The following is a 26,180-nucleotide window of genomic DNA, read 5'->3' on the forward strand; positions in this document are numbered from 1 at the left end:
TGGGCTTTAGTTTTTGGAGCCAAAAGTAGAAACAAACTCTCAATGCTGCAACCTTCCCCAGCTCAGAACTCCACTGTATCACACAGCTGGCTCAAAGGTCCCGTCTCTGCCAATATAAAGTGCACAATGTAATGGAAGTAATGGAGGTAGAGCAAGTAGTGGAAGTAGAGCAATACTCCCTCTGCACTCAGACAGAATGTGAATGCGTTCAAAGCTTGGACAGAACTTTTAGTTTTATTTTCTTGGCAAAAATAACTTCTAGTCTGATTGTGCCTCAGATGCACAAATGGATTGGTACTCAGTGTTCATAGTGGGCCTAATCTTAATTTTGATCTGAGTACGGCCAACACAATTGAACTGAAGTGTTTTTTTCCCGTGCAGGAAGGTCTGATTGGATCAAACGATTAGGTGCTTGACTCAGGCAGGGAAGGCAGTTTGTTAATATGTATGCACAGTGTTCTTAGGTACAGTGTTTGTAAGGCTTTACAAATGAGGCAATGTGCGATTGTCTCAACACAGTGGCTTTGATGCGACTGTATGTAAATATGCATGCATTTCTGCTTCTTTGCTTCCTTCTTTCTCTGTAATATAATTTGCCATATTAATGGTTGTGGTGTTACTTACAGTGTAATGCCAATTATTATATACTGCAAAGATCAGTATATGTCACAGTATCTATATTGTCAAGTTGTATTGTACAACTGACAGGTACTGGGGCTGTTGCTGCCAGCTACGTTATCATTTCTTTAAGTAAATCTTCGGAAAACCTTTAATCTCTGTTTACTTTGCATTGTTAATCTCCTAGTCCCTAATTCTCCTTTTATGTAGTTATAAAATTACATATTCACTTTTGTCTTTCGGTTTGTTAGACCACAAACCAAAGTGAATGTCTGTTCCCCATGTTGATTCTGTCAAGACAAATTACACGTCCCCCAGCCCTCTTTTCTCGGCTGGCCGGCAGATTTCTTCAGCCATCCAGAGATCGCTTCATCCTCCCTGTCTGTCTGAAAACCCCCACATGGACTCGCTGGTTCCCAGAGGAATGGTAGGCCTGCTTTTGCAGTGGAAAACATTGGTCCTGGAGGTGGGAGGCCTTTGTACAAATGCTTGAATCACAACCCAGGCATGAAGAAAATACCCCCTGAGTAAGAACAGATAGCTTGTGATATTTAATAGCTGTGATTCAACCGCTGATACAATGAGAAAAAGCACCTGCACAAATCTACACAGTCCTAAGGGTCCTAATTATCGAGCCCAATACCTCAACCAACCTTATACTGACTGGCAACTCTCATTATTTTTATTTTTTTTATTATTATGCCAAAAAAAGTTCCATAGGGAACATTACATGCATAAATGTTTCACAAGTGTGAAGTACAGGAAATAAGGATAAGCCTGTAAAATGACGAAGCAAGGACAGTCTTATCAAGACCTTTTTTTGTCACAACAGTGTGTTCATGGAAGATTTTCATTATCATCGACTTTAGCGATTATTATCTCAGTTAATTATTTGGTCTGTGAAATGTTAGGTAATAGTGAAAACTTCCATATCAATAACATAAAGTCCACAGTGATTCTATCTAGTCACTTGCAGGGTCATGACTCTAAAACCTGAAGATATTCAATTTGCTATAACATGAGACGAAGAGAGGAAGAAAATCCTGTTTGTGCTGGAACAAGGACACGTTTGGCATTTTCTTGAAAAATTGCTTCAAAGATTAACTTTTTTTTTGTTACTTCACTAACTGATTAATAGACTAATTGTTTCAGCTCTACTTCTCAGTATTCAAATGAAAAATGAAATTAATCATGCTAATCATTCAAAAGGAGAATATGGATATTTACTATTTTCCTCATCTGTTTCCATTTTAGTCTGTGCTCTGTGGAAATAAGCTTCTAACATCTACTTTAACTAATGACCAGGTGCCATTAAATGGTCTTGGAGTCAGACTCGTTCATTTGCATTTCCTGCAGAGCGCTATTTACCCATGTTCTCGGCACAGCCTGCCCGTTGTTTTTGTGTTTCTGCTCTGAATCTCTATAAATAAGATCCTGTGGGTGACGTTAGTTCCTCTCCTCTCGGCCCCTGTGTTTATATGTGTATTTGCATGTAAATGTGTGCACTGTGGCTGTTGGTTTGAGTCTTTCTGTTTGTGGTCGTGCTGTGTGAAGTCGCTGTCATCTGCCCACCAAGACCCAATGGAAGGTAGCGTTCCTTTGTTAGTATATGTTTCTCAAGAGACAGTTTTGTATGTTAGCGGCACATTCATCACAGACAATAAACCACTGATAAACAAAGACAGCGTTGTGCAGATCAAACCAGGATCACTGGCTAGAAGCCCAACCATGACTTCATAGGGTTAGAAGACAGTCCTACATTTCAGGCTTGGATGCCACCCTCAGCTCAGACATTCTTGTCATCTATCCTTCTAACAAGTGCACACAAATGTCCAGACGGAAAGATGTAATCTGTTAGGTTAAATGTAATCTCAGATTACAGATTAGGATAGAGCCAAAGATGTGAACACTGGATTCTCACCATGTGAAAAGGGAGGCTTCATTTACCACAATCTGTGAAATGTTGGTTGTTATCCTCATTAAAGTGTGTGTGTTTGTAAACAGAAACCTGTGACATGTAGGTGCCAGTGTGCATGTGCAGGGAGAGGAACTGATACTGTGAAGCAAGAGGAAATTGTGGGTGACACAAGCAGTCATGTCACTTCCTCCCAGGCTAATCTGCCCGCCGTAATTACAGCAGCTCTCTCAGCTGGGGGCCTAAATATGTGTCTGTAAGTAGGGGGGGGTCTACATGTGGTCTGTTTTTAATGAGATGACATCAGTGTTGTTTTCACATCCTTGACACAAGTGAAAAACCGACTCGCTGCCTTTTGTTATTTAAAATGAAAATGTTGCCCAGTACCTAGTACTGGTAGCTGGGGGGCTAATCAGCTGACTCTTAAGCCACTCAGGACCCCCCACCACACATCATACACAACACGAATCTTGTACCTCTGCGCTTTAATGCACCGACTACTACTACTGGCTTTAATCTGATTGTTCTTGTGAGTGTGTGCGTAGTGTGTGTGTTTAGGGGGCAGGTTGGTGGATGGGCAGGATCTAACTATCCAGTCCAGACTCTCTCCTGTCTGCTATCATCAACTATTAGCTCATCCTTCTGTCACAGAGTAGTAAACATTAGCCCAGCAGTGACCTCTGACTGTTATTGAGACCCCTGGAAGCTCTGCTGCCTCCTTGATTTCATTGCTTTGGCAGATTTTTAGTCCTTCTGTGTTCTAAGTATCTACTGGAAGAAACATGTTCATATACTGCCATCTTCATCTGTAACCCAGGGTGCTTCCGCTACACTTAAAAAACAACTGGAGGCACTTTCACACTTGCTTGTCTTGCTTTTTGAAACTGCCAACAGGGTTTTTCATTTAAGAAAATATGCTCTGACAGAAGACAGATGGAAAACTTTGGCATTAAGAATGTGCTTCACTAAGCCTCTCGGGCAGAGAGAGGCATTTTCCAAAATTGTGAACAGTTTTCATGAGCCACCTAACATCAGTTAAGTCACAGTATAAAAGTTGGCAGCAGGTGTGGCTCAGATTGTTTGAATGGCTGGGGAGCACACCGGCTTTGTTGTTGGAGTCCTATGTAAATGTCTGAGATTTGTACCTAAGTGTCGTTTCTGATCGTGGCAGCTAGAATCAAACGGCTTGTTCAGATTATCAACAGAAACTGACAAATATCCTTTCAAGTCTTCTTCTAATTCCAATATTCATCCCACCAAACGACTGGCAAAAGATTTGTCCCACTTTGTGTGTGTGGGTTTTTGTGTGTGTGTGTATTCCCTCCATACAGCTCTTATAACCATAATAACCTCTCAACCTTTCCTTCCCTCTGCTCTCTGACTGTGTGCTGCTGCCTCATACCACTATTCATTACTCATCATTTATTCACCACTGATGTGGTGTTCGTGTTCCTCTTTAGGTTTGTTTGAGAAAGCCACGCTCAGTCTATTGTTAATAGTAACCCAAGAAACTAAATGTTTAAGTGTGTCAGCTGCAGTCAGTGAGTCAGATGATTCAACACGCAACTAGGCATTCATCTTTAGAACCTTTTAACAACTAATGTGGCTTCAGAACAGCTTGTTGTTTTTCTTGGATTCCTTAAATATATATGTCGTAATCTGTATGTAGTGAGTTACTGGACCAAACCTAAAGAAGGAGGATCTCTGTTCTTGATGGATGTAGGGAGAAATCTACTGCATAGTGACTTCCCATAAGGATTGCAATATTTAGATGTAATGACAAAGGGGACTGTGGGGGCATTAGACTTCATCCTGTTGTTCACTAATATTATAGATCCACCACTGAAAGCACTATAAAGAGTTGGTGCTTTAGGCATCAGTTGGCCAAAACAGTTAGGAAAGTGACCCTGACTCCACATTCACATCATATCGTCATTATGAGCACATCAGCCTTCTAGTTGTAATTACAAGTCAGAGATGTCAGGAGTTTCTGATGTCAACAACATCTGCCGCTTGGTGAAATTAACAACAGAAGTGTAAAATGGACTGTCGGCAAAATGGCTCTAATATAAACACAAATTTAGGTGAATAAGTGAATTTATAGGGAACTATACACTGGTTGTTTATGTCTGTTTTCACTTGGTAATGAACCGCTCCGAATGCGTGACACTGGAAATAAAGCTAATTCAATGTATTAACTGCAAATCTAGCAGCAGGAGTAACCATCTTTGAATGACATGTGGACACTCCCAAGGGAGGTTTTCCTATTCTTCCAATTCTGCCAAAAACTGCATCATTGCTGCATTTAAGGCAAAGTAACGATTTTTTGTGGAACACACTCACCAATATATAATATTAATAATCAATGAAAATTATAATAAGAAACTTTCAAAACAATTTTACAAAGTGCTTTACACAAGAAAGCAAAGATTAATACAAATCAACTTTAATTAAAAAAAAACAGCAAATTTAAAAAAAACAGTAAGAACATCAGTAAAGTTCCCCAGATAAAAAATAAAAACGAAATAAAACATCAACAAGATAAACAAATAAAACAATTATAAATAGCAGAAAGACTGACATAAAACAGGAAGTGGAACTAAAACGTGATGGGCAGCACACAGATAAAGTTCAGATGAGCTGCACAAATACAAAAGGCTGTAATGAGCCGGATCAGACCAGAGATTGCCAGTACAGATTAAAACTGAAGTGGTCATAAATGCCTGAATGCATGACTTCTACTGTAAAACCCCTTTATGTCAGAATGCACTTTAGCCCGCTATAATTATTGATGTAAACAGGAATGTTGTGTGTGTGTGTGTGTGTGTGTGTGTTTGTGTGTGCGTGTGTGTGTGTGCGTGTGTGTGTGTGCGTGTGTGTGTGTTAGTGTGTGTTTTTATAGCGTCTGTGACCCTGCGCTGTCATTTGTGACAGGATCAGCCCTCTGTCTGACTCGTCCTGAGGTCAGAGGTCAACAGCACCAGTGTAAAGGAAGAGTCAGAGAGTCACTGTCATCTTCATTGAACTCTGAAACGGCCTGTTTACACAACCGTTTTCATAAATACACATGTAAAAAGCCTGGATGGCAGGAGGGAGGATTATGCTGATTGCTTATAAACATGAGATGACCTTTGTCACTGAATTACTGCATATAAGAGACATGTTTATGAACACATTTAACTAAACACCATGGCTCTACCTAAGTATATACCGAGCAGGTCCAGAATGTGCCTGGACGAAAAAACACAGCCAGACCTGGTTTGACACACTGACACAAATCTGACAGAGCAGGCCTGTAATGCCACTCTCACTCAGGGCTCACTCAGCATTCATTCCTCTGTGTTACTGTAGCGCCCTTTAACCTGCACCAGCTGTGTATACACACACACACACACACACACACACACACACACACACACACACATACACATTCGCTTCCTGCACCTCAGGGGAGTTTTTGGCCAGTGAGCTCGCTCTCCTGGCCAGTTGGCCCTCTCTGTTAGTTTGGTGCTCTCCAATCAGCACATTCCTCTTTCTCTAGACAGACACTGGGAGACGGTTTTGGCAGCGCACACACAGGGTGGGGTAACGCTCATATCCTGTCCCCTGACCTCAGATTACACACACACAGTTACTGTACTGTTTTGCTCCTGCTCGCACTCAAAACACCACATTCTTGCTCTCTAAACATACAGCTTTTCCTCTGTTTTGAAGCAGCTGTCACAGTCACTCTTTCAACCCAGAGCCCTTAGTGTCTCTCTGCCCACTGCCAGCCACAGAGCCAGTGTGGTGGTGCCAGTCCGCGCCCGTTGTTATGTCCCACACCAATACAGACTCTCCTCTGTCTGTGTTAATGACCTCCATCCCTCCCTTCCTCACTCCCTCCCCGGCCCCACTTGGGCACCAGGACTGGGCTTGACAGGAGCCTGTCTCCAACAACAATGACGCTCCAGTCCACTACAATCAATTTGCTGTTGATTGCTGTGCTTGTATGTCTGTCTATGAGTGTTTTCCTCTATATAAACAAGCCTGTAGCATGCCTACAGGAGGGGGAAACAAAGAAAAAGAGACTGCAACACGCATTCGCTGCTGTGTTTTTCATCCCGAGTAGATTTTGGGCCAGTGTGTGTACCCAGGCATGAAGTCGGAGCTGAATGCTGGCCACCCCATTTCAGCTTTTTTTTTTTACGCAGGGAATGACAAAGCACACAGCGCTCAATCGCACACTCCCTCTCACTCTAAAACGGTCTCAGACTTTGTTTTGCTGACTTTTTCTCTGCGAATGTTGTGCACTCCCTCTGCACCCTCCCTCTTCCCTCGTTTCTCATGATTTCACAGTATTGTGAAACCTCTAGAGTCTTCTGCATGGGACGGGTCAGATATAAAAAATTCTGCAACCCATAGTAGTCATCTACATACACAATCCAAGTGGGAACTTCTTTTCTGATCCTGTTGTTCATCCAGGCGAACACAACACACCAGTGGATACTGACCAGAGTGTGAGAAAGCATTAAAACAAAACACAGTATGAGTCACACACGGGACTCTCCACCCAGTGCTGGCTTATCCTGCCCTGGACCCTCAAATCTGCTGTTGAACTCTGGCTCCCCCCTCTTTCTCAACATTTTCTTTCCATTGTTGTTTCATACACATCCACCAGTGACTCTCATGTGTTTATCACCCCCCTAAACCTCTCTTCCCCTCCAACTTCCAGCCTCTCTCTCTCTCCATTATCTTTGATTTTCTCCTCTTTCTACCCTTCTCAGTAAGTTGGGCGAGGGTCTCCTCATTGTCACTGCTCAGTGTGGAGGAGGTGTGAGGGGATTGAGGCTACGCAGCCCTTTGGCTCACTGCACTTGACATAGCATACAGTGTTATCACTGGACATAGAGGAAGGGGAATAACTGTGAGTGTGGGAGATTATTTGTGTGTTCAGTGGGAGTGTGTATGTCTGTAAGTTAACTGGATAGGGTGTGTCTCGCATGCATGTTTGCACATGCAGACTGTGTGTTTTAGGGTCTCAGTTAAGTGGACTTTGTCCTGCCTCTGTTGCTCTCCAACAAACCCTGGTAACGGTGGGAGTCCTGCCAGTCCAAGGCCGAATGAGGAAGGGGTGGTGCTGGGAGTACAGTGGGAAAAAGAGGGGGAGGTGGAGGAGATAAATGGTTGAGTCCCATGTGAAACTGGCTCACATGGCTTCCTCTTTGCTCTGCTTACCATCCCCACTGTTCCCGATAGCCTTCAGTTTTGCCATTGTTTTCTCCCTGGCACGGTTATCTGCTAGTTGCCGTAATCATTTTTGGGTTTCATAGCCAGGAGGAGGTTTTCGTGCTCTCAGCATGTTTGTTCACCAGGGCTAATGTAAGGCCAAACAATGGTGTTATCTCCTTGCCTTGTTGTAAATGGACTGAGCCGTCAACATGTGGAGTTCAGTAGATTTGGTTTAAGAGGATTATTATTATGACTCAACCCCTGCAAATGTATTAGCTAAAGCAGGGGCTATGTGTCTGTGTGTGTGTTTCTGTGTGTACCTCATCTGGTTCATGTGTGTGTTTGTGTGTGCAGTTGCTGGTGTTTGTGTGATAATTCTGACTAACATAACGGTGTGGTGTCGCTGTCCTCTCTCCTAGGTGACATCACACAGAAGGGCTATGAGAAGAAGAAAGCCAAGCTGCTGGCCTCCTACATCCCCCATTTGCCAAGTAAGACCAACTCTTCTTCTGCTATTGCTTTTCCTCATTTCTCTTCTAACCCCTCCTTCTGCCTCCCCTGCGTAATTTTTACCTCCTCTGTCAGCATTCTTGGTGTTTGTCACTCGGAAACTTAAAGTAATTGCATCAGAAGAACTCATCACGTCTTGTTTTCAGTATCCTGGAAGTTTCATTTCAGATGGTTCTTTCCCATCTGTTTGGAGAAAATAAACAGCTTTATTCATGTGGTTTTAAGTGTGAAGTTTTTCTTTTTTCTTTTTTTTTAGCTTCATAAAAAACTAACTTCACTGTCCAGTGAGACTGTAATTCTCTTTGTCCAAGTCGTCCAAGAGAATTTCTGGCTTTCTGTGGCACTCTAGTGGCCAAAATGTGAACTGCACACACGGTAACCAAGCACAGAGTAACTTAAATCTAACAACTTGTCTAATAACGGCACCAGTGAAGCAAATTCCCCAATAAAGAAAGCAGTGTGTGTGCGTCAGAGTTTGGGCTGTCATTTGTCAACCTGTGGACACTGTTTCCTCTAACCAGTTTCAATTTACAATCAGTCACAGCAGTTGGGAAGTACCGAGTAGGGAGTTTCACTGTATCACTATGAACCAGTCACCTCTGTCTTCATTGGTTAGCTGATCTGTTCGGCTTGTCTCAGTCAGCTGCCTTGCATGAGGGTGCGGTGTTTCCTCTCGAACAACTGCACCACATTAACACTGACATGAAAAAATCCATCTTGATGTGTCAGTTGAAGCTAATTTAAAAAGTGGAATACTAGACTTTCTCTCCTGTTGGTTTAACCCTGGTCTGTCTTAGCTTGAGCTGCCATGTGACACATGTTTTTTGAACTGATTACACACACAGGGACTTAAAAAGGACTAAATCTCAAATTAATACTTGAATTAAATTCCTATGGTTGTTTGTGGGCTCTGCTTTCTGTTGTATTACGGGCAGTTTGCCCTGAATGTCAAAGCATGTACTGGGAAGCTTTGAAACTCCAAAGGTCACCTCATGCTCCTGCACCCGTCCCCTTAGGCCCTCTCATCCCTCCAAACCATCCATCTCCACAGGGACTCTGCTGCTCCGGCCCTCTGGGAGGAGAAGACAGTTGACTAAAAATATATTAGCTTGAATCTAACCTAGTTTCACGTAGTCTGTTAACAGTACAAGTTACATCAGTCAAGTACATGTCCTTATTTCACTTCATGTTCAGAGGCTCTGTGGTGAGGCTATATTTAGGGAGGTTCTCAGAGTATCATATAATATTTATGCCTACATGTAGCTGTAATGGCATTATGTAAAAAAGTGTGTGTTTGTGTGCAACTTTCCAACGGCTCATATTTGATTGTTTTTTTTTTTTTTTTAGTAATGTGTGCACATGCCTGCTTCTGTTCTGTAGATGTGGATCTGTCTCTGCCAGATGTACAGCTCTCCCCAGGCCACAGTGCCGACCCCAGCCCAAGTCCTGAGGCCCCGGGCCCCTCCACCTCTTCGGCCTCCAGACACCACCGTACACACCGCAGTGGAGGGGCCAGGGACGATCGCTACAGATCGGGTACACATCATATTACCCATGAAAACCATCAAACACCTTAAATAAACTCCATGCAGCAGCAGCAGCAGTAAAATCAACCCGTCAACTGACTTTTTTAATATATTTCTTCTTGTTTGTCTCACTGTGTTTATTCTTACTGTATCTGTAGACATCCACACAGAGGCTGTGCAGGCAGCACTGGCCAAACACAAAGAAGAGAAGATGGCGCTGCCCATGCCAACCAAGAGACGCTCAGCTTTTGTCCAGTCTCCCATAGATACCTGCACACCTCCAGGTAAACGACAACTCTCACGCTCAGTGGCCAGCTTGTTGGGGTAATGATTATGGGGCCTGCTTTTCAATCAGCAATCTGGCTTCAGTCTCTCTGTACAGCAAGCGTCCACACTGCTGAAGTGCCCTGGAGCAAGACTGTGTCCCTACCATCTGCAGGGCAGAGTCATAAATATATGCCCTGGGGCTAAATAAAGTGAAAAAAATCTAAAGAGACTCCAATGAATGAGGAATGAGTAATGGAGACTATGCTCTATTTATGTGCGTTGCTTTCTCTTTTCTATCAGACACGTCTTCTGCATCAGAGGATGAAGGCTCACTGCGCAGGAAGGCCGCCCTCAGCGCGGTGCTGGCCCAGAGCCTGCAGAGCCCTGATTACTGGATCAACCGTTCCGTCCAAAGCTCCTCCACGTCCTCGTCTGCTTCCTCCACCCTCTCCCATGGAGAGCCCAAGACCCAACCACAGCCCCAGCTTCAGCCTGCTGTTTCCTTATTGGCCGACGTACTGGCACACACACGCATAGGTAAACTCCTCTGATGAATAGCTCCAATATTAACACATATGTAACAGTGATGCGCTGGCTGTTGTTCTTCTTTATGAGGCTCACTTTCTCTCCTCCTCCAGAAAACAGTGTCCCACCAGATGTGACATCCTCCACTCCCCAGGATAGAGGGTCCAGGGTGGACCTGCCTCCGGCGGTCAGGGGCATGAGCCGCGGACAGAGCCGCTCCAGCATGCTCGATACTGCTGACGGTACACTCACACTCACTCACACAAGCCAGGATATCTAGAAATGTCTGGGAAAAAAAATCAGTAATTTCCTATTCCTAAAATGTGATGAACTCGGTTACTGTCATCTGGTTCCTGCTTCAGCTCATGAGATTAAACCATTTGCATGTTCTAATCGTGGCAGTAGCTGAGTGACATGTTCCGTTTCGCATTGACTGTGTGAGTCACAGTATTGCAGTGACAAAAATGATTTGAGTGTGTTCAAATCAATAAACGATCTGCCCATGTCCATGGGCCCACCTTCAACATTATCCTCATTTCACTGTGAATCCTCCTAATGACAGATATTTTGTGTTCTTTCTTTTGGGTCCATTAATCCTGTCCCTGTCTTGCCTTTCATTTAAAAAAGGAAAAAGAAAAGGTAATATAAATCGAAAATCGGGGAATGGGAGGGATGCTGAAGAGGCCCAACTCAGCTTGCTTTCCAGCCTGGTGTTTGTCTATCTGTCTTTATGTTTGTCCGGTGTTGTAGGTCTAGACGTAGAGAACCTCCTATATTTGATTTCCCTATCGTCCAATCTGTGTCTCTTCAAGCACAAATTTCCCTTTCGAATCCTTCCTGCTGCTGATTCTGATCCTGACTGTGCTAGTGCGTAGGGTTCTGCCTGTCTGAGGGTGTGTGATAGAGTAGAGGTTTGTGTTAGAATAGACGTGCATGTGTGGGTGAGCGGTGTGTTTTTGGTTGCTTGTTTGCATATGTTTATGACGGTAGTTGTTCTCGGTGTTTGTCCAGGCGTGCCTGTCAACAGCAGGGTGTCCACTAAGATCCAGCAGCTGTTGAATACACTCAAACGGCCCAAAAGACCACCACTCAGCGAATTCTTCCTTGATGACTCTGAGGAAATTGTAGAAGGTGAGACGCACCTTCTCAACAACAACAGTGTGCATATAGATTCAAGATCTGGTTCTTTTTTATGGTAAAAGGAGAAAAAGTCACAGAAATATATATATATATGTATGTATATATATATATATATATATATATATTTTTTTTTTTATGATCAATGCTATACTGTATATTCTAAATTTGGATTTGATGTTTTTCAAATTATAAGAACTTATTTGTATAGATTCCAGTTGTTGGTATACAGATGACATTAAAACTTAAAACAGAGAAGTGATGGCATCAGAAAAAAAAACAAGCCAGACAGGAAGCCAGCCTCAAAGTAAAAGTGCAGAGGGTTAAAAAAAAAATGGCATAGCATATGTTTTGGTGCTTTTTCAAAAAGTTACACTTTCTTCTCAAATAATCATTGTAAATGAATTGGTTTACCCTTAAAGTAGTGAAATTATTTTAGCCTGATTTTTAACTTCTAAGAAATGTATGATGTTGACTGGAGATGTGATTTTGTGAGTAACCAAGTACAAAGGTCACACCAGTTGGTGTCAAACCACAGGTCTCTGCTTACATCTGTGTATTTTTTCCTCTCATTCAGTCTGTCTCCTACAAGCTTTACTTCCTACACTTGTGGGTAATCAGTTACATGACAGGTATAAACTATAAAAAACAAAACAAACACAACTGAAACAATGAAGAGACAAAACTGCACTAGTTGTGGACTCCCACATGCCACAGTAGCTCTTCCAGGAACATGAGAGGATGCAGATGTCGTACCTGCGTATGGCCACAGTCAAGGCCTCAGGAGAGGTGGCACATGGACAAATGACCTCAGGCTTCAGACCATGAGACTGGAACACATTCAGGAAGGCGTCACATGACGACACAGACCCTGATGAAAAACAATGGGTGAAAACATTAGCACAACAGAGCAGTTATAGTCAAAACTCTCAACCTAAATAATACAAGTCCTTATTACAAAGGGACGGTGTTTGTGCAGGACAAGTGACTCACATGGGTTTGCTCCATCTGCTACAATCAGCATACGTATAGAGGACAAGTTGGTGTCTCTCTGTTCCTTGTGGGCCATCATGGCCCAGTGGAGGTCACGGCACTTCACCAAGGCCACACGTGCTTTGTGAATGTGGACCCTCTGCACCCAGGACATAGGACAGGCTTTCATGACAGCATATGGCACTGTGATGGTGTGGATTCTATTCATGACACTCTGCAAGGAAAAAAAAACACACATATTATCAATGTCACACTGCGCTTCATACCAAATTTCAGTTAATCTGGATATACGGTTACAAAATGTTGCATTCAGCCTCACCGTTAAGACGCCATGCCACATTCCCATATCCTTCTTGCAGTCCAACACATTGACCAACGTCTCCCCTACGAGAGAAAACACAAGAAGACATCAGCGAAGACACTGTATGTGCAGTCACTAGCTGACTGATCCTAATCCTAATCTTCTCTGTGGTTTTCATGCCATGCGTTTCTGACTCTCTCTCTGAGGAGGACAGAGTGAAAATTAATTATAGGACATGCAGCCGATGGAACGTCCTGCTGAAGAGCTCAAGAGGTTGTAAAATTTGCTTTAATGCTTAGTTTATAATGCTGCACCATCTCACTCTCACACACACAAGAGTATGAGAGACAGATAGAGGGGGAGAAGAAAGGGATATCCATGTTGTATGGAGTGCTGACCTTCACAGTAGTTACAGGCCTGGGTCAGGGCCTGACAGTGGGTCAGCATGGAGATCTTGGACACAGCGACTCCCATCACTGTTCCCTCCTTACTTGCTTTGTACTTTGGTGGAAGAGACACAGAAAAACAAACACAGACATTGACAATATTTAATGCAAGCATAAGCAACCTGGAAACAAACCAGTAATAATAAAACACATTAGATATATAGCACTTGTCTAAGAGTTTTAAATTATTATTAGTTAGTAAGTTATTTTCTTAGGACACATAAACACAGTGTAAATACAAGGATTCAGACCATGGAAAAAAAAAGAAAAAACTAATAATAATATTAATGAAGTGGACAAAAAGTGTAAAATAAAAAGTGTCAAAATTAGCCTGTGAGCCTAATTTAAAACAGTCATAGAAGTCCTGCATGAAGATTAATAAACAGAAGTATAATATAAATAGGAACCACACCTTTCTGTGATGTACCTCTGATCAGTAAAATCAAATAAAATTCATCATAACCAAAAGAGTAATACTACAACTACTGAAATATTTAATGTTTTGAAGAGTACCTCTATGTAGGCGGTGTCTGTGTTGGCGGTGGGGATGTGAGGCTGCCAGTCTTTGGATGGTTTGGTCAGGTACTTGGTGTCTGTCACTACCCATTTCATCCTTGGCCATCCTTGTCAACATAATCACAACACCACAACACCACAAACAAACATACAGAAATATTTTAGCTGACACAGTGGAATAAAGTGAGTTTAGGCACACTAATTTGGAGTGGCCATAAACCGACAATGTTCACCCTGCAACCCCCTGGTTTTAAAAGGCCAAAGGTGAGCAGCCAATATTTAACAAGCAGAGTGAAACACAGCTGCCCACTCACACATTTCGCCCCTACATTGGCCTTTGAACATCACACTGTATATTCCCCTTAATGAGTCTATCTAATGGCTCCCAAAGAGACTGAGACAGAGATGTCTCCTGCTGAGCCAGCAGTGTTGGCAATGGTGCGTTTAGGCTGACTGACCTTTGAACTGGATGATCTCTCCGTTTGGTGTCTTGGGAAGCCCTTTGAGACACACCTCACTGGTCAGCGCCAGACTAACACCACAGCTGCCCAACAGGAAGCCAATCTGCTGGCTGCCTGCATCCTGCAGAGAGAGACAAGGGTGAAGACACTTAGGGCACACTGGGAGACACACATGTACACGACTGTGACAATTAAAAGACATGCATACAGTCTTTCTGTCAATATGTTGGTCATCTAATAAATCCATATTGTCTATGTGGACATGAGAGTAATGAGGCATTATTTACATTATATACCCAGTGATGATCAGAAGCGTCACTGTAGGCTGCAACTAACGAACACTTTCGTTACTGATTAAACTGCTGATTATTTTCTCGAGTTAGTCTAAAAAAAAATGTCACAATGTTGTGAAAAAAGTTTCTTCTGTAGATCCAACATACGTGGCATTAAATGCCTTTCTGTTTTTATAAAATAAGTAATAAATAAAACAGCTGCTCAGATACAATCATCGGACACGATACGATTATCTTTCATTAAGTGCCACAGAATCCTGACTGATATTTGCCTCTTTGGCGAGTGAATGCTTCTGGCACATTGTGGGTATAAATTACGACCTGACTGAATTATTAAGTGTTTGGTTGCATCATTCTCAATCTATGAATGGTCTTTTATTAGACAACGCAGTATTACATGTGAGCGATCACAACAGAGGAATTCACTTGACAGCAGTGACATCGTTACCTGTCGTGACAGTGGTACCTCTATGGGCACAGGGATGACCTCGGCTAACAGGCAGCCATAGAAAGCCACCCAGAACATGCCAGGGTCACTGTTGGGATACACCAACGCCACCTGAGAAAAAAAAAGAAAACTTATTTTCCTTTTCCTTGGTCCTTTATACTTTACATACAGAGTGGTGACTGACAGACTCTTACCCGGTCTCCAGGTTGTAGGACAGGCTCAGTCTTGGTGCCCAGTTTATTCAGCAGTGTATAGGCCAACTTCAGACTGCGACTCCACAGTTTGCCTGTGAACAGAAGTGAATGATGATTTTAAAATGTCTGTAGTTTATTTACCATGGATAAATGTGGCATAACTGATCCGGGATAGTTGAACCGCACAACCCACTGTAGCTTCACATGGGAAATGTACTGTAGGTGTTTCTCTTCTCAGTGAATCATTTATTCACCAGACCATATGCAAAAATACAGCTCACATTTACATTTTGTGGACACTAGGGCTGCACAATATGCAAAAAAAGAAAAAAAAAATCATATTGCGATTATTTTGGCAGATATTGCAATTGCAATTTCAGTTGGAATGGTCGTTTTTGCATTTTATTTTCACTGAAAGAAATTTAAAATGGTGATGTGATTTTTGTTGAGTCTCGTACCAAACAAACATGTTCCTGTACGTCTGGAGAATATGTTTGGTAGGCCGGGGCGTCTCTGTAGCATCACAATAATTATGGTGCTAACAACGCACAGCAATGTGACAAATTTGACCTTTAGCAAAAAAATTGCTGCACCTGCGATTTAGCTATTGCACTTGGCCAAACTGCAATTTCAATTATATTGTGATTAATTGTGCAGGCCAAGTGGACACAGTAACATGAACATTTGAACATCTATCTTCATAAACTGAGAGGTTAAACAAAAACCAAGAGTCGAGTTGTGGCTCACCGTATGTGAGTGTGTAAAGGGGTTTGCCAGTGATGTCCAGAGCAGTGAGGGCAGGACTCTTGGCCTGGGTGGCCCCCCAGCGGGCCAGAGCAGCCTGCAGGGCAGGAGGCCAGTTACTGACCACCCCGAGGGGCTCCCCTTTCACCGGAATGATTTGACGTCCCTCAGGCTTCGGGGTGTTAGGGTCCGGCTGGGGAACTGAGCATCAAAAGAGACACAGATAAGTAGCAATAACACAGTGAGCAACATAAGTGGTATGTCACAAGCATCTGGGTATTTTCCAAAAGAACTGCGTAACCACACAGAGCTGTGGGCAATGAATAAGCTTGTCAACAGCCAAGAGGATTTGCATGTAATTTCTGACCAGTGTGGTCTGGTTTAAAATAAGAGTTTTCTCTGGCTACTGCAAAATGGTGGATCAGTTCATTTTGGACAGTTTTTTTTCTGTTGCACTTCCATTAATTCAATATAAATAGTATTTCCTAGTTATGCCGGCTATGTTAATAGCTGTGTAAGTAATTCAACAATATGAAAGCTGGAAAAATACCACCCACAATGAGTCAGAATGAAGAAACCCATCTAACACATTGGGATATATTGTTTATCAGACTATATGGGTGCTGATATATATATATATATATATATATATATATATATATATATATATATATATATATATATATATATATATATCATTATTTTTTATTGTGTATATATATATATATATACACACAATAAAAAATAATGATTAAAATTACACATTTTTTTCCCTCTCTGTAGACCTGGTGCACGAGGAGCTCCACTGCCTGCCAGGGCCATCCTGTCCATGGGCGGGCTGAGCCACGGCGTGATCAGGGTGAACACAGAGGACAAAAACTCTGCGCTCACCGTTCAGGATGTGGGCCACATTATGCCTGGAGGTTAGCAACTGCAGTTGGTTCTAATTGGCACAGCTTAAGTGCAGCAGCTGCCACATTTACTGTGCATTATTAACCTCATCTATGTTCACCGCCCCCTACAACATAAGAATGCAGGGTCCTAAACAAACTGTACGTAATGTGTGTGTTGTGAACTGTCCGTGTGTTTCAGCTCTGATGTGCATTGTGAAACCTGACGGGCCTCCTCAGCTGTGCAAGACAGACGAAATAGGAGAGATTGTGATAAACTCTCGGGCTGGAGGCACCATGTACTATGGCCTGCCTGGTGTCACAAAGAACACATTTGAGGTCTGTCAAAGTTAAAAAGCTGTGTTTCAGAACTGCCTGTATGACTCTTTACACATCTGTTCCTGATACACTGATCTTTATGTACAATAACTGCCAAAATAATGAAGCAGAGTGTAAAAACATGTAAAATGCTGTGGTTGTTAAGTAAGTATTTGGTATGAGGCAACAAGCAAAATACATCCCTTCTTGAAAAGTTATTCTAATGAATGAACTTTCTGGTGATGTGTCCGTGTGTATGCTGCCTCTTGTCTGATGTGCGCTGGGATCAGCTCCAGTCCTCCGCATCCCTGCTCAGAATAAGCTGGTTGAGAAAATGGATGGATGGTGAAGGAGCACTGACTTAAATGATCCACTAGATGGAGCCACATACATCAGTAGCATTGTATTTATTCTCTTGTTTACTGATAAGAGGCTGCATAAGACTCTGTTTACATATCTTCCCAATTATTCTCCCAAGCCCCTTGTGTGTTTTTATTCAATACCTTTCTTTCTGTCTTTGACTTTTAATCCTTGTAGACAATAAACCAGCCCTTAACAACAGTAAAAATATAACTGCAGGATATCTCAGTTCTTTTGGTATACTTTTGAAATCTAATGACAGGGTGAGTTTTATTTTGCAACTGCTTGAGTCCAGTTTTTGATCTCACTGCCAATCTGTAGGTGATCCCTGTCAACCAAGTTGGAGCACCCATTGGAGAAATTCCCTTTACTCGGACCGGCCTCCTGGGATTCGTAGGACCGGTAAGGAACGCATACACAAAAATAAAGAGGGTTAGTAAGTGAAATAAAGGTGGTGAGACTTGTATTTCCCTGCTGAGTTAAATATGTGTGCTCCACAGGGCAGTCTAGTGTTTGTTGTGGGGAAGATTGAAGGGCTGCTGATGGTGAGTGGGCGACGCCACAACGCAGACGACCTGGTGGCCACCGCGCTCGCAGTGGAGCCTGTCAAAACAGTTTACAGGGGGAGGTGAGATACCAACTGTTTCCTGTGAGCCAGTGTGTGTCTGTGTGTGTGCAGTTGCAATTTCAACCTAACAGGAAGGAAGGAGGAAGACCATTCAAGCAATAAATGTACCCACAAAGATAAATAATCAATAATAAATTTGTGGTATTTTAAGTGAGAATAATAGCTCCAGTCGATCCCATCATAACTGAATAATCCCTTTACTGGGATGTCTTTACATCTGCAGGTCTTAAAAAGTCTGAAAAGGCTCTAAATTTACTTCCCTCAAAAAAACAAAGGTCTTGACCATTAATTCTTGCTTGCCATAGAAGTTGGCATTTGTTGTAATTTTGTTGAGAGAAGTGTATACATGTATATTAGGGACGCCCCAATTGATTGTCCACTTAAATATACATTATACATTTATCTTTCTCTTTTATACTATTTTTTTACTGTTAATAAATGAAGGTACTTGATAAATAATTGTTAGTCTTACATTTAACTGCAGAAACCTTGCTTTAGCACTCTACAGTCTGTGTCAGTGTGTTACACTGGAGTGTGTGTTTGTGCTGCAGGATCGCTGTGTTCTCAGTGACAGTGTTCTATGATGAGCGGATAGTGATTGTGGCAGAGCAGAGGCCTGATGCCAGTGAGGAGGACAGCTTCCAGTGGATGAGTCGAGTACTGCAGGTAAGTCACACCCCAATAACTGCCCTCCCCCCCATTATGTCTTTACATTTTCTTATGTTTGAATGTATTATGTGCATTTCAGAATCATGATGGATGAAATAAAAGCTCCTGTGTATTGTATTGTATACAAACACTCAACTCTCAACAGAATTTTCTCTTAAGGAATTATGTTTATAATAATATTATGAATTATGTTTATAATAATATTATGTATATCATAGTATACATATATATATATATATGATATAATCTGTAAATTTTGCCTTTGTGACCCTGTATCCCATGATGCATATTCCCTGCACAGGCCATCGACAGTATCCACCAGGTCGGCCTGTACTGCCTCGCGCTCGTCCCAGCCAACACCCTCCCCAAGACGCCACTTGGAGGCATCCACATCTGTGAAACCAAGCAGAACTTTCTGGAGGGAAACCTTCACCCCTGTAATATCCTCATGTGCCCTCACACCTGTGTTACCAATCTACCCAAACCACGGCAGAAACAGCCAGGTAGGCCGCCTTCAACCATATCTACTGGTGCTTCTTACATAACATCACAGCAGGGAGGGAGTATCATAGATATTGTCATGTCACTATGTGACATTCGACTCCTGATTCAATTTAATCCAGTCATCAGTTTGACAATTAATCAATCAAACACTGATGGGTTTTTGTTTCTATTGTGGGGTTTGTACTAAAGTATGTCACTGTACGTCCCTGATTGTCTCTCACTGGTTCAGTGGATGTTGGACCAGCTTCGATGCTTGTTGGCAACCTGGTGGCAGGGAAACGCATCGCCCAGGCTACGGGCAGAGAGCTGGGTGTGGTGGAGGACCAGGATCTGATCCGAAAGGTAGTGAAACACAACCACCACACTCCCACTACACTGACCATAGAATAATCAAACTCTTAATAGGAGATGTAGCATCTTTCAGCACCATGTTTGTAAGACTTTGAATTGTTAATATCTAAATCGATTTATGCACCTGGAGAGTGAGACAAAATTTATAGTAATGTATTTTATATTGTTGCTTTTATTGCTTAGTCAATGTATGTAACACACTATACAAGAGCTGTTTAATTAGTCGATTAGACGACAGAAACTGAATGAACAACTATTTTGATAATCGATTATTTGTTTATAAAGCAAAAATGCCAAATATGTGATGGAAATTAATGGAAAAAAACCCAGAACCATTAGTTGCATCTGTTCACTATATGAAACATAAGCCTATTCAAATTAAACTGATGTATAAACTGCTCTGAATGGATGTCTTATCCTAAATCTGTTGTTCTGCCTTTACTTTGCTTGGGTTGGGCTTTAGCTCTGTATGTGGCCCACCATGATGGTAAGGCTCTAGTCTGGCCCCCACTTGTCTTTGCTTCTGCTACTTCTGTCAGCCAGATGTGCTTTTGCGGCCACGACAGCCTGATGGCCACCAGCAACAGTTTTGACCCGGCGAACAGAGATGACTGTCCAGGCTGGCTCCATGGCCAGCAGGGGTCCACACACCGAAATTAATATAATACATTAAAAATGAAATAAAGTGTCCAATAACAGACTCTCTCTGCCATCACTCTTTAAAATGGGAGCTGGCCAGCAGCCTACTAGCGGTAAATTAAGCCGACTGTAAGTGAATGAAAAAGAATCTGGAAGCGCAGACTTATTTTGCTTTAAGCAGGTCATTCAAACTTTGAGCGAACAATGATAAACTCCTTGCATATCACCAGTAGAAACCATGTTATTGTATATTGTGATGCATTATGCAAATATCAGTATTAATTAGGAACATTTTCGTGTGCACCTCTGCTCGCTGTGTTCACTGTGATGCTCCCATGTGTAGCATGGCTTGATGAGTAGTCAGAGCAGCCGGTCTGCATGATGTGACTCCTGATTCATTGTTGCCCAGAGCACGACCTGTCTGACTGAGAGAGTGGGTGGCACAAAGGATACCAACAGACAGTGATTTTAATGGCCAGCAATGTGACACTGCTGTAAATTATTTTTGTATGTCCAGAGAACGTCATGGTGTTAACTTTTTTTTTTTTGTTTGTTTGTTTTGTTTTTTTTTATATGTGCTGCCTAATGTTCACTTGTCCTCTGCCTTTAAAGAACTTTGTTGCTTCCACTTCCTGTCCTGTTCTGCCCTGTGCACTGGCTAGGTCCTCAGCTTATTAACACTGCTGATCAAGACATTAATAATGTGTTTAAGATTACTTATGAAATTAATTGTAAAAAAAATAGCCAGTGGACTGTTCCCTTGAAGCCACTTTATTGAAGAAATAGTACACTGAGGCACTAATCTGCTGTGGAAAGTCTCTTTCAAAGTTGTCATGACCCTTTGTTTGAAAGACCCAAAGCTTGTCAGTTTTTGACAGTGGCTCCAATTTGCCTCCTACCAGGTGCAGATGGTCCCAGCATGACCCTACTCTTGGCAAAAAATATTCTCTGGACTAACCCGTCCTCCTGTTGTGTGCCTGTGTGTCTCTGTGTGAGAGGTCAAAAGCGTCACAGAATAACATATCTGTGATGCACTCTAAAATGTTTGCTCGTTCCCGGTCCTCACAAAGTCTGTTTGAAATGAATAAATGTATCTGTTGTCACTGAGAAGACCGTTTATTTGATTGTTCCCCGCTTTTATATGTTTCTATTTTTTGATTGTTGAAGTATTATTTGCCACTGATGCACCTTTGTGGGATTTTTAATCGTGAAATAAATGTATTCATTCAATTCACCTTTTATGTTGATGTGATAACACATTCGTCTTTGTGCCTTTTCAGCACCAGTTCTTGTCTGAAGCTCTGCAGTGGAGAGCCCAAACTGACCCAGACCATGTCCTGTATGTGCTGCTCAATGCCAAGGTACATTAAACACACACACACACACACTCAATTATTTACCTCAATGCATCAGATAAATATACTGACACAAACAATGCATAATTGTCTTTCTTTTATCTTGGAAATGGTGCCATGGTGCTAATGGTGATCCATTTTGTTGGTTGTATGTTCAGCTGCACTTCCTCTGTTTTTGCTCTAGGGGGTGGCAGTGTGCACAGCCACTTGTGCTCAGCTACACAAGAGAGCAGAGAAAATTACAGCCACCCTAATGGAGAGAGGAGGCCTCAACACAGGAGACAATGTGGTGCTGCTTTATCCCCCAGGTAAACACACACATACATTCACCCCCTCATCATCGTAGATGGCCATTGTTCCTTATTTTTCCATTTCTTTTAATGTAACGGCACCGCTGTTTAATATGCCTGTAATTTTAGCTCACAAGGTTCCCGTCCGTCTCTTACTTCTGCAGGTATTGACCTGATAGCTGCCTTCTATGGTTGTCTCTATGCGGGGGTCATCCCTGTGACAGTGAGGCCGCCTCACCCACAGAACCTGGCTGCTACTCTCCCCACTGTCCGCATGATCATCGATGTGAGTACACAGCACCTGGACTGGGTGGTGAAAATCAAGTATTCATAAATAGTGTTCTCTGTTACAGTGTTTTTTTTTTTTTTTTACCAGAGAACGATATGGTGTTTTTTGTGATGTGGTTGAACTGAGATTTTGAAGAAACAACTACATCTTCAAACATATTTTAGTTTTCACTGAACCATACAGTATCTGTCCAAAAACAAAACAAAAAAACAATTGTCCAGATTAGTAGAAAACATTATAACATAGCTGTCATTTGTCAATAATAGATTACTCTCAAGCACCAAAACACGTATCTTACAGCTCAAAAGTAGTATGAACCTTACTTCAAGTGCCCTCAAGCAAGTAACTGAAACCCACCCAGACTCAGTGAAGTACTTCTGCTGTTGACCCCCATAACTGATTTCCCAGGAGGGAATCCAATAGAATTGAATTTTACCTCGGGGATCAATAAAGTATAACAATAATTAAATGCCTTTTATTTGAGTAAAAGCTCAAATGCAGGGTTTTCACTAGAGTTCACTGTGAAAACATGGTAGTTTATGTATGGTGGTGAACTTCTCTGTGTGTTTGCTGTGTGTCGCAGGTGAGCAAAGCAGCCTGCATCCTTACCACTCAGCCTCTCATGAGGATCCTCAGGTCCAGGGAGGCTGCTGCCAGCGTCAACATCAAGACGTGGCCCACGATCATTGACACAGGTGCGGGACTGTTGAGATCTGGAAGAACAGCTTAGAGGAATTAGGCATGATGACAAGCAGCTGAACACTTTTATTTTTTTGTCTTTATTTGGATCCCCATTAGCTTCCACACGGTGGTCTCATGGGGTGCACGCACATAAACACACTATATCAATAAAGCAGGAAAAACAAAAGAAAAAAGCCAAATACAGAAAATAGTTAAATAACTAAAATGACTCTATATATAAAACAATAAACTATAATAACTGACAATGAAAACTAAATCAAGATTTTCACAAATGCACATTAACAAGAAGGAAAATGAAGACAAAGGCACAGAAACCAGTAACATCTAGGTGACATTTATCAAATTCTGTTTTAGTGACCTCTTAAAAGAAAATCTATTCTTGGTCTGTGTGATGTAAAAGGGGAGCAGATTCCAATTAGAAGAAGCTCTATAAAGGACAGTTCTCTTCATGCAATTTGTTCGTGGGCTCGGCACCATCAGATGACCAGCGCTCACTTGACGTGTATTATACCCATGACAAAAACCTATATATACCAGTTTTTCAACAAAAAAAACACAGTTGCTAGAAGCATGACATTTTGTACTTTACTGTTTTTATGACATGTCTTTTGGTTTCACACACATTTAGCACAAAAAATGTTTTCCCCCTTTGGCCACAAGGTGTCCTGTTTGCTCTTTGTCTAACTTTGAACATGCTGGGGAAACCTACTGTAGACTAAAAGCTACTCTCTAGTCCACAATATATTCAGCCATTCAGTCATTTCTTAAATTAATAGTGCAATTCCTGAAAGTTGCTAATGAACAGAGTGGAACTGTGTGAGGGGTTGAAAATAAATGTTAAATGTTACAGGGAAATGGCACATTTACATTGGAAATTGTACCGTCCTCCCACTCAACAAAAACACAGAACAGTTATCAGGTGGCAGCACATTCCTGACAGCAAACGGTCACACAAACAGTAAGAAAATAACAAGAATCCTCTTCCCTCTCCTCCCAGATGATCTCCCCAGAAAGCGGCCTCCGCACATCTATAAACCCCCCACCGCTGAGATGCTGGCCTACCTGGACTTCAGTGTGTCCACCACAGGCATGTTGACTGGAGTCAAGGTAAATTACTCACAAATCAGACATATCATACATCACATGAAGCAAATCCGTTTGAATCTTTGACTTTGTACGGCTGCTTTCACATTAATTTACTGAAGGGCGAAGGTTTCTCCGTGCTCACCTTCAATCTGAGGTTTAGATTTTGTGACTCTGTGACTGCATTTTTGAGGCTCATACTGTGAAGGTTTGATGACAGTTTATATACGTTTCTCTCCAGATGTCTCATGCTGCCGTCAGTACACTGTGCCGCTCCATTAAGCTACAGTGTGAGCTCTACTCCTCACGCCAAATAGCCATCTGTCTGGACCCGTACTGTGGCCTGGGCTTTGTCCTGTGGTGCCTCTCCAGGTAACACACACACACACACACACACACACACACACACACACATGCAGACTTAATATCATATTTCATCTAACTATAGCCTGTAATTGTGGTGGTGTTGCTATAGCGAATCTGTTTTTGGTCCAGTGTTTACTCAGGTCACCAGTCCATCCTCATCCCTCCCCTGGAGCTGGAGAGCTCACTGCCTCTGTGGCTGAGCACGCTCAGTCAGTACAAGATCAGAGACACTTTCTGCTCCTACTCTGTCATGGAGCTCTGCACCAAAGGCCTGGGCACCCAGACAGAGATGCTGAAGGTCAGAATCACACACACACACACACACACACACACACACACACATTCATTTCTCACAGGAATCTGCTGTGAAGGTGACTAATAAACACCTGTCCCATAATTTTAAAATGATTGTGTTTTGTAAGGTGTAATGAGAACAATGACATTAGGCTCTAATCATTTAAACTGAGCAAATAAGCAAATAACTATCCACTATCCATTTTATGTAACAGACAAGTGCATGAAATGATAAAAAAGTAGAAAGTAGAAAAGGTAAACTCAGATGAATTGTCAGAAGTTGAAATCCATTTTACTTATGAAACTGGAAGTGTTACATGTATCTGTAATAAATCTGGTCCTTGTAGTTCTTTATGTCTCACTTCTGTTGGTACCTCAAAGCACTTTGGATCAAAATGTCCATCAATGCTGAGTGCAAGTTTGTGTCAAGCTCCATCGACACTCCTCTGTTAAAAGTGTGAATAACCTTTAGCCGTGCGTGTCTCCAGGCGCGGGGTCTCAATCTGTCGTGCGTGCGGAGCTGTGTGGTGATAGCAGAGGAGCGCCCTCGTCTCGCTCTCACGCAGTCCTTCTCCAAGCTCTTCAAAGACCTCGGCCTGTCACCGCGTGCCGTCAGCACGGCCTTCGGCTCCAGGGTCAACCTGGCCATCTGCCTGCAGGTTGGCTTCACACAGACACACACGGCGTTGTCTTATGAGTTCACGCTGCTTATCTTTACTTTCCCTAATTTGGATCATTGTTCGGTGCTGCATTACTGTAATAATTTCAAGGTGTCTATTTTCCTCTCTGCGACCTCAGGGTACTGCTGGACCAGACCCCTCCACAGTCTACGTTGACATGAAGTCACTGCGTCACGACAGGTAAGACTGGAGACCCTTATAACCAGTACTAAGGCAGCTACGGTCATCACATGATACGACATGGTGGAAACAAACCCGATGGGTCGTTCAGATCAAACAGAATGATTGAAATTTGTCCGTGTCCCTCAGGGTGAGGCTAGTGGAGCGAGGAGCGCCACAGAGTCTCCCGCTCATGGAGTCAGGCACTGTAAGTATTGATTATTGACCAGTAAAACTCATTTGTGTGGTGGTCACACTGGCCACAGACCCAGAGAGGTAATAGAAGTGGTCGTATTATCCCTCAAGCTAAAACCTCCTCTTATATTCTCCTCTAAGATCCTGCCGGGAGTGAGGGTCATCATAGTCAACCCAGAGACCAGAGGCCCGCTGGGAGATTCACATCTTGGGGAGGTAAGTGGGCAGAGAGGATCATGGGATAATGATATTTAAACTGGCTGACTGTGACTGGTTTCACTGGCACAGAGTTAAGCAAGCGTA

At 42.5% G+C, this 26,180-nt stretch overlaps 1 protein-coding gene across 1 annotated transcript in view; it reads left to right on the forward strand.

Annotated features, from left to right (window-relative positions):
* The window catches only part of dip2ba (DIP2 acetate--CoA ligase B (putative)a), a 44,195-nt gene that overhangs the window by 12,723 nt on the left and 5,292 nt on the right, over positions 1 to 26,180 (forward strand). Inside the window, exons 2-26 of the mRNA XM_087179699.1 lie at positions 8,164 to 8,235; positions 9,635 to 9,790; positions 9,939 to 10,064; positions 10,348 to 10,584; positions 10,686 to 10,814; positions 11,584 to 11,703; positions 13,062 to 13,125; positions 16,889 to 17,028; positions 17,198 to 17,334; positions 17,995 to 18,075; positions 18,174 to 18,301; positions 18,853 to 18,967; positions 19,272 to 19,473; positions 19,704 to 19,816; positions 21,745 to 21,825; positions 22,004 to 22,127; positions 22,274 to 22,395; positions 22,982 to 23,093; positions 24,098 to 24,207; positions 24,425 to 24,555; positions 24,679 to 24,847; positions 25,332 to 25,502; positions 25,642 to 25,703; positions 25,833 to 25,890; positions 26,019 to 26,093. Of these exons, the coding sequence (XP_087035825.1) occupies positions 8,164 to 8,235; positions 9,635 to 9,790; positions 9,939 to 10,064; positions 10,348 to 10,584; positions 10,686 to 10,814; positions 11,584 to 11,703; positions 13,062 to 13,125; positions 16,889 to 17,028; positions 17,198 to 17,334; positions 17,995 to 18,075; positions 18,174 to 18,301; positions 18,853 to 18,967; positions 19,272 to 19,473; positions 19,704 to 19,816; positions 21,745 to 21,825; positions 22,004 to 22,127; positions 22,274 to 22,395; positions 22,982 to 23,093; positions 24,098 to 24,207; positions 24,425 to 24,555; positions 24,679 to 24,847; positions 25,332 to 25,502; positions 25,642 to 25,703; positions 25,833 to 25,890; positions 26,019 to 26,093 (3,035 nt within the window). The remainder of the gene's footprint in view (positions 1 to 8,163; positions 8,236 to 9,634; positions 9,791 to 9,938; positions 10,065 to 10,347; positions 10,585 to 10,685; positions 10,815 to 11,583; positions 11,704 to 13,061; positions 13,126 to 16,888; positions 17,029 to 17,197; positions 17,335 to 17,994; positions 18,076 to 18,173; positions 18,302 to 18,852; positions 18,968 to 19,271; positions 19,474 to 19,703; positions 19,817 to 21,744; positions 21,826 to 22,003; positions 22,128 to 22,273; positions 22,396 to 22,981; positions 23,094 to 24,097; positions 24,208 to 24,424; positions 24,556 to 24,678; positions 24,848 to 25,331; positions 25,503 to 25,641; positions 25,704 to 25,832; positions 25,891 to 26,018; positions 26,094 to 26,180) is intronic.

The sequence above is a fragment of the Seriola lalandi genome, unplaced genomic scaffold (genome assembly GCF_002814215.2).
Source record: "Seriola lalandi dorsalis isolate HSWRI2012SDOR001 ecotype SW California unplaced genomic scaffold, Sedor1 jcf7180002054861, whole genome shotgun sequence".
In the NCBI taxonomy this organism is placed as follows: Eukaryota; Metazoa; Chordata; class Actinopteri; order Carangiformes; family Carangidae; genus Seriola; species Seriola lalandi.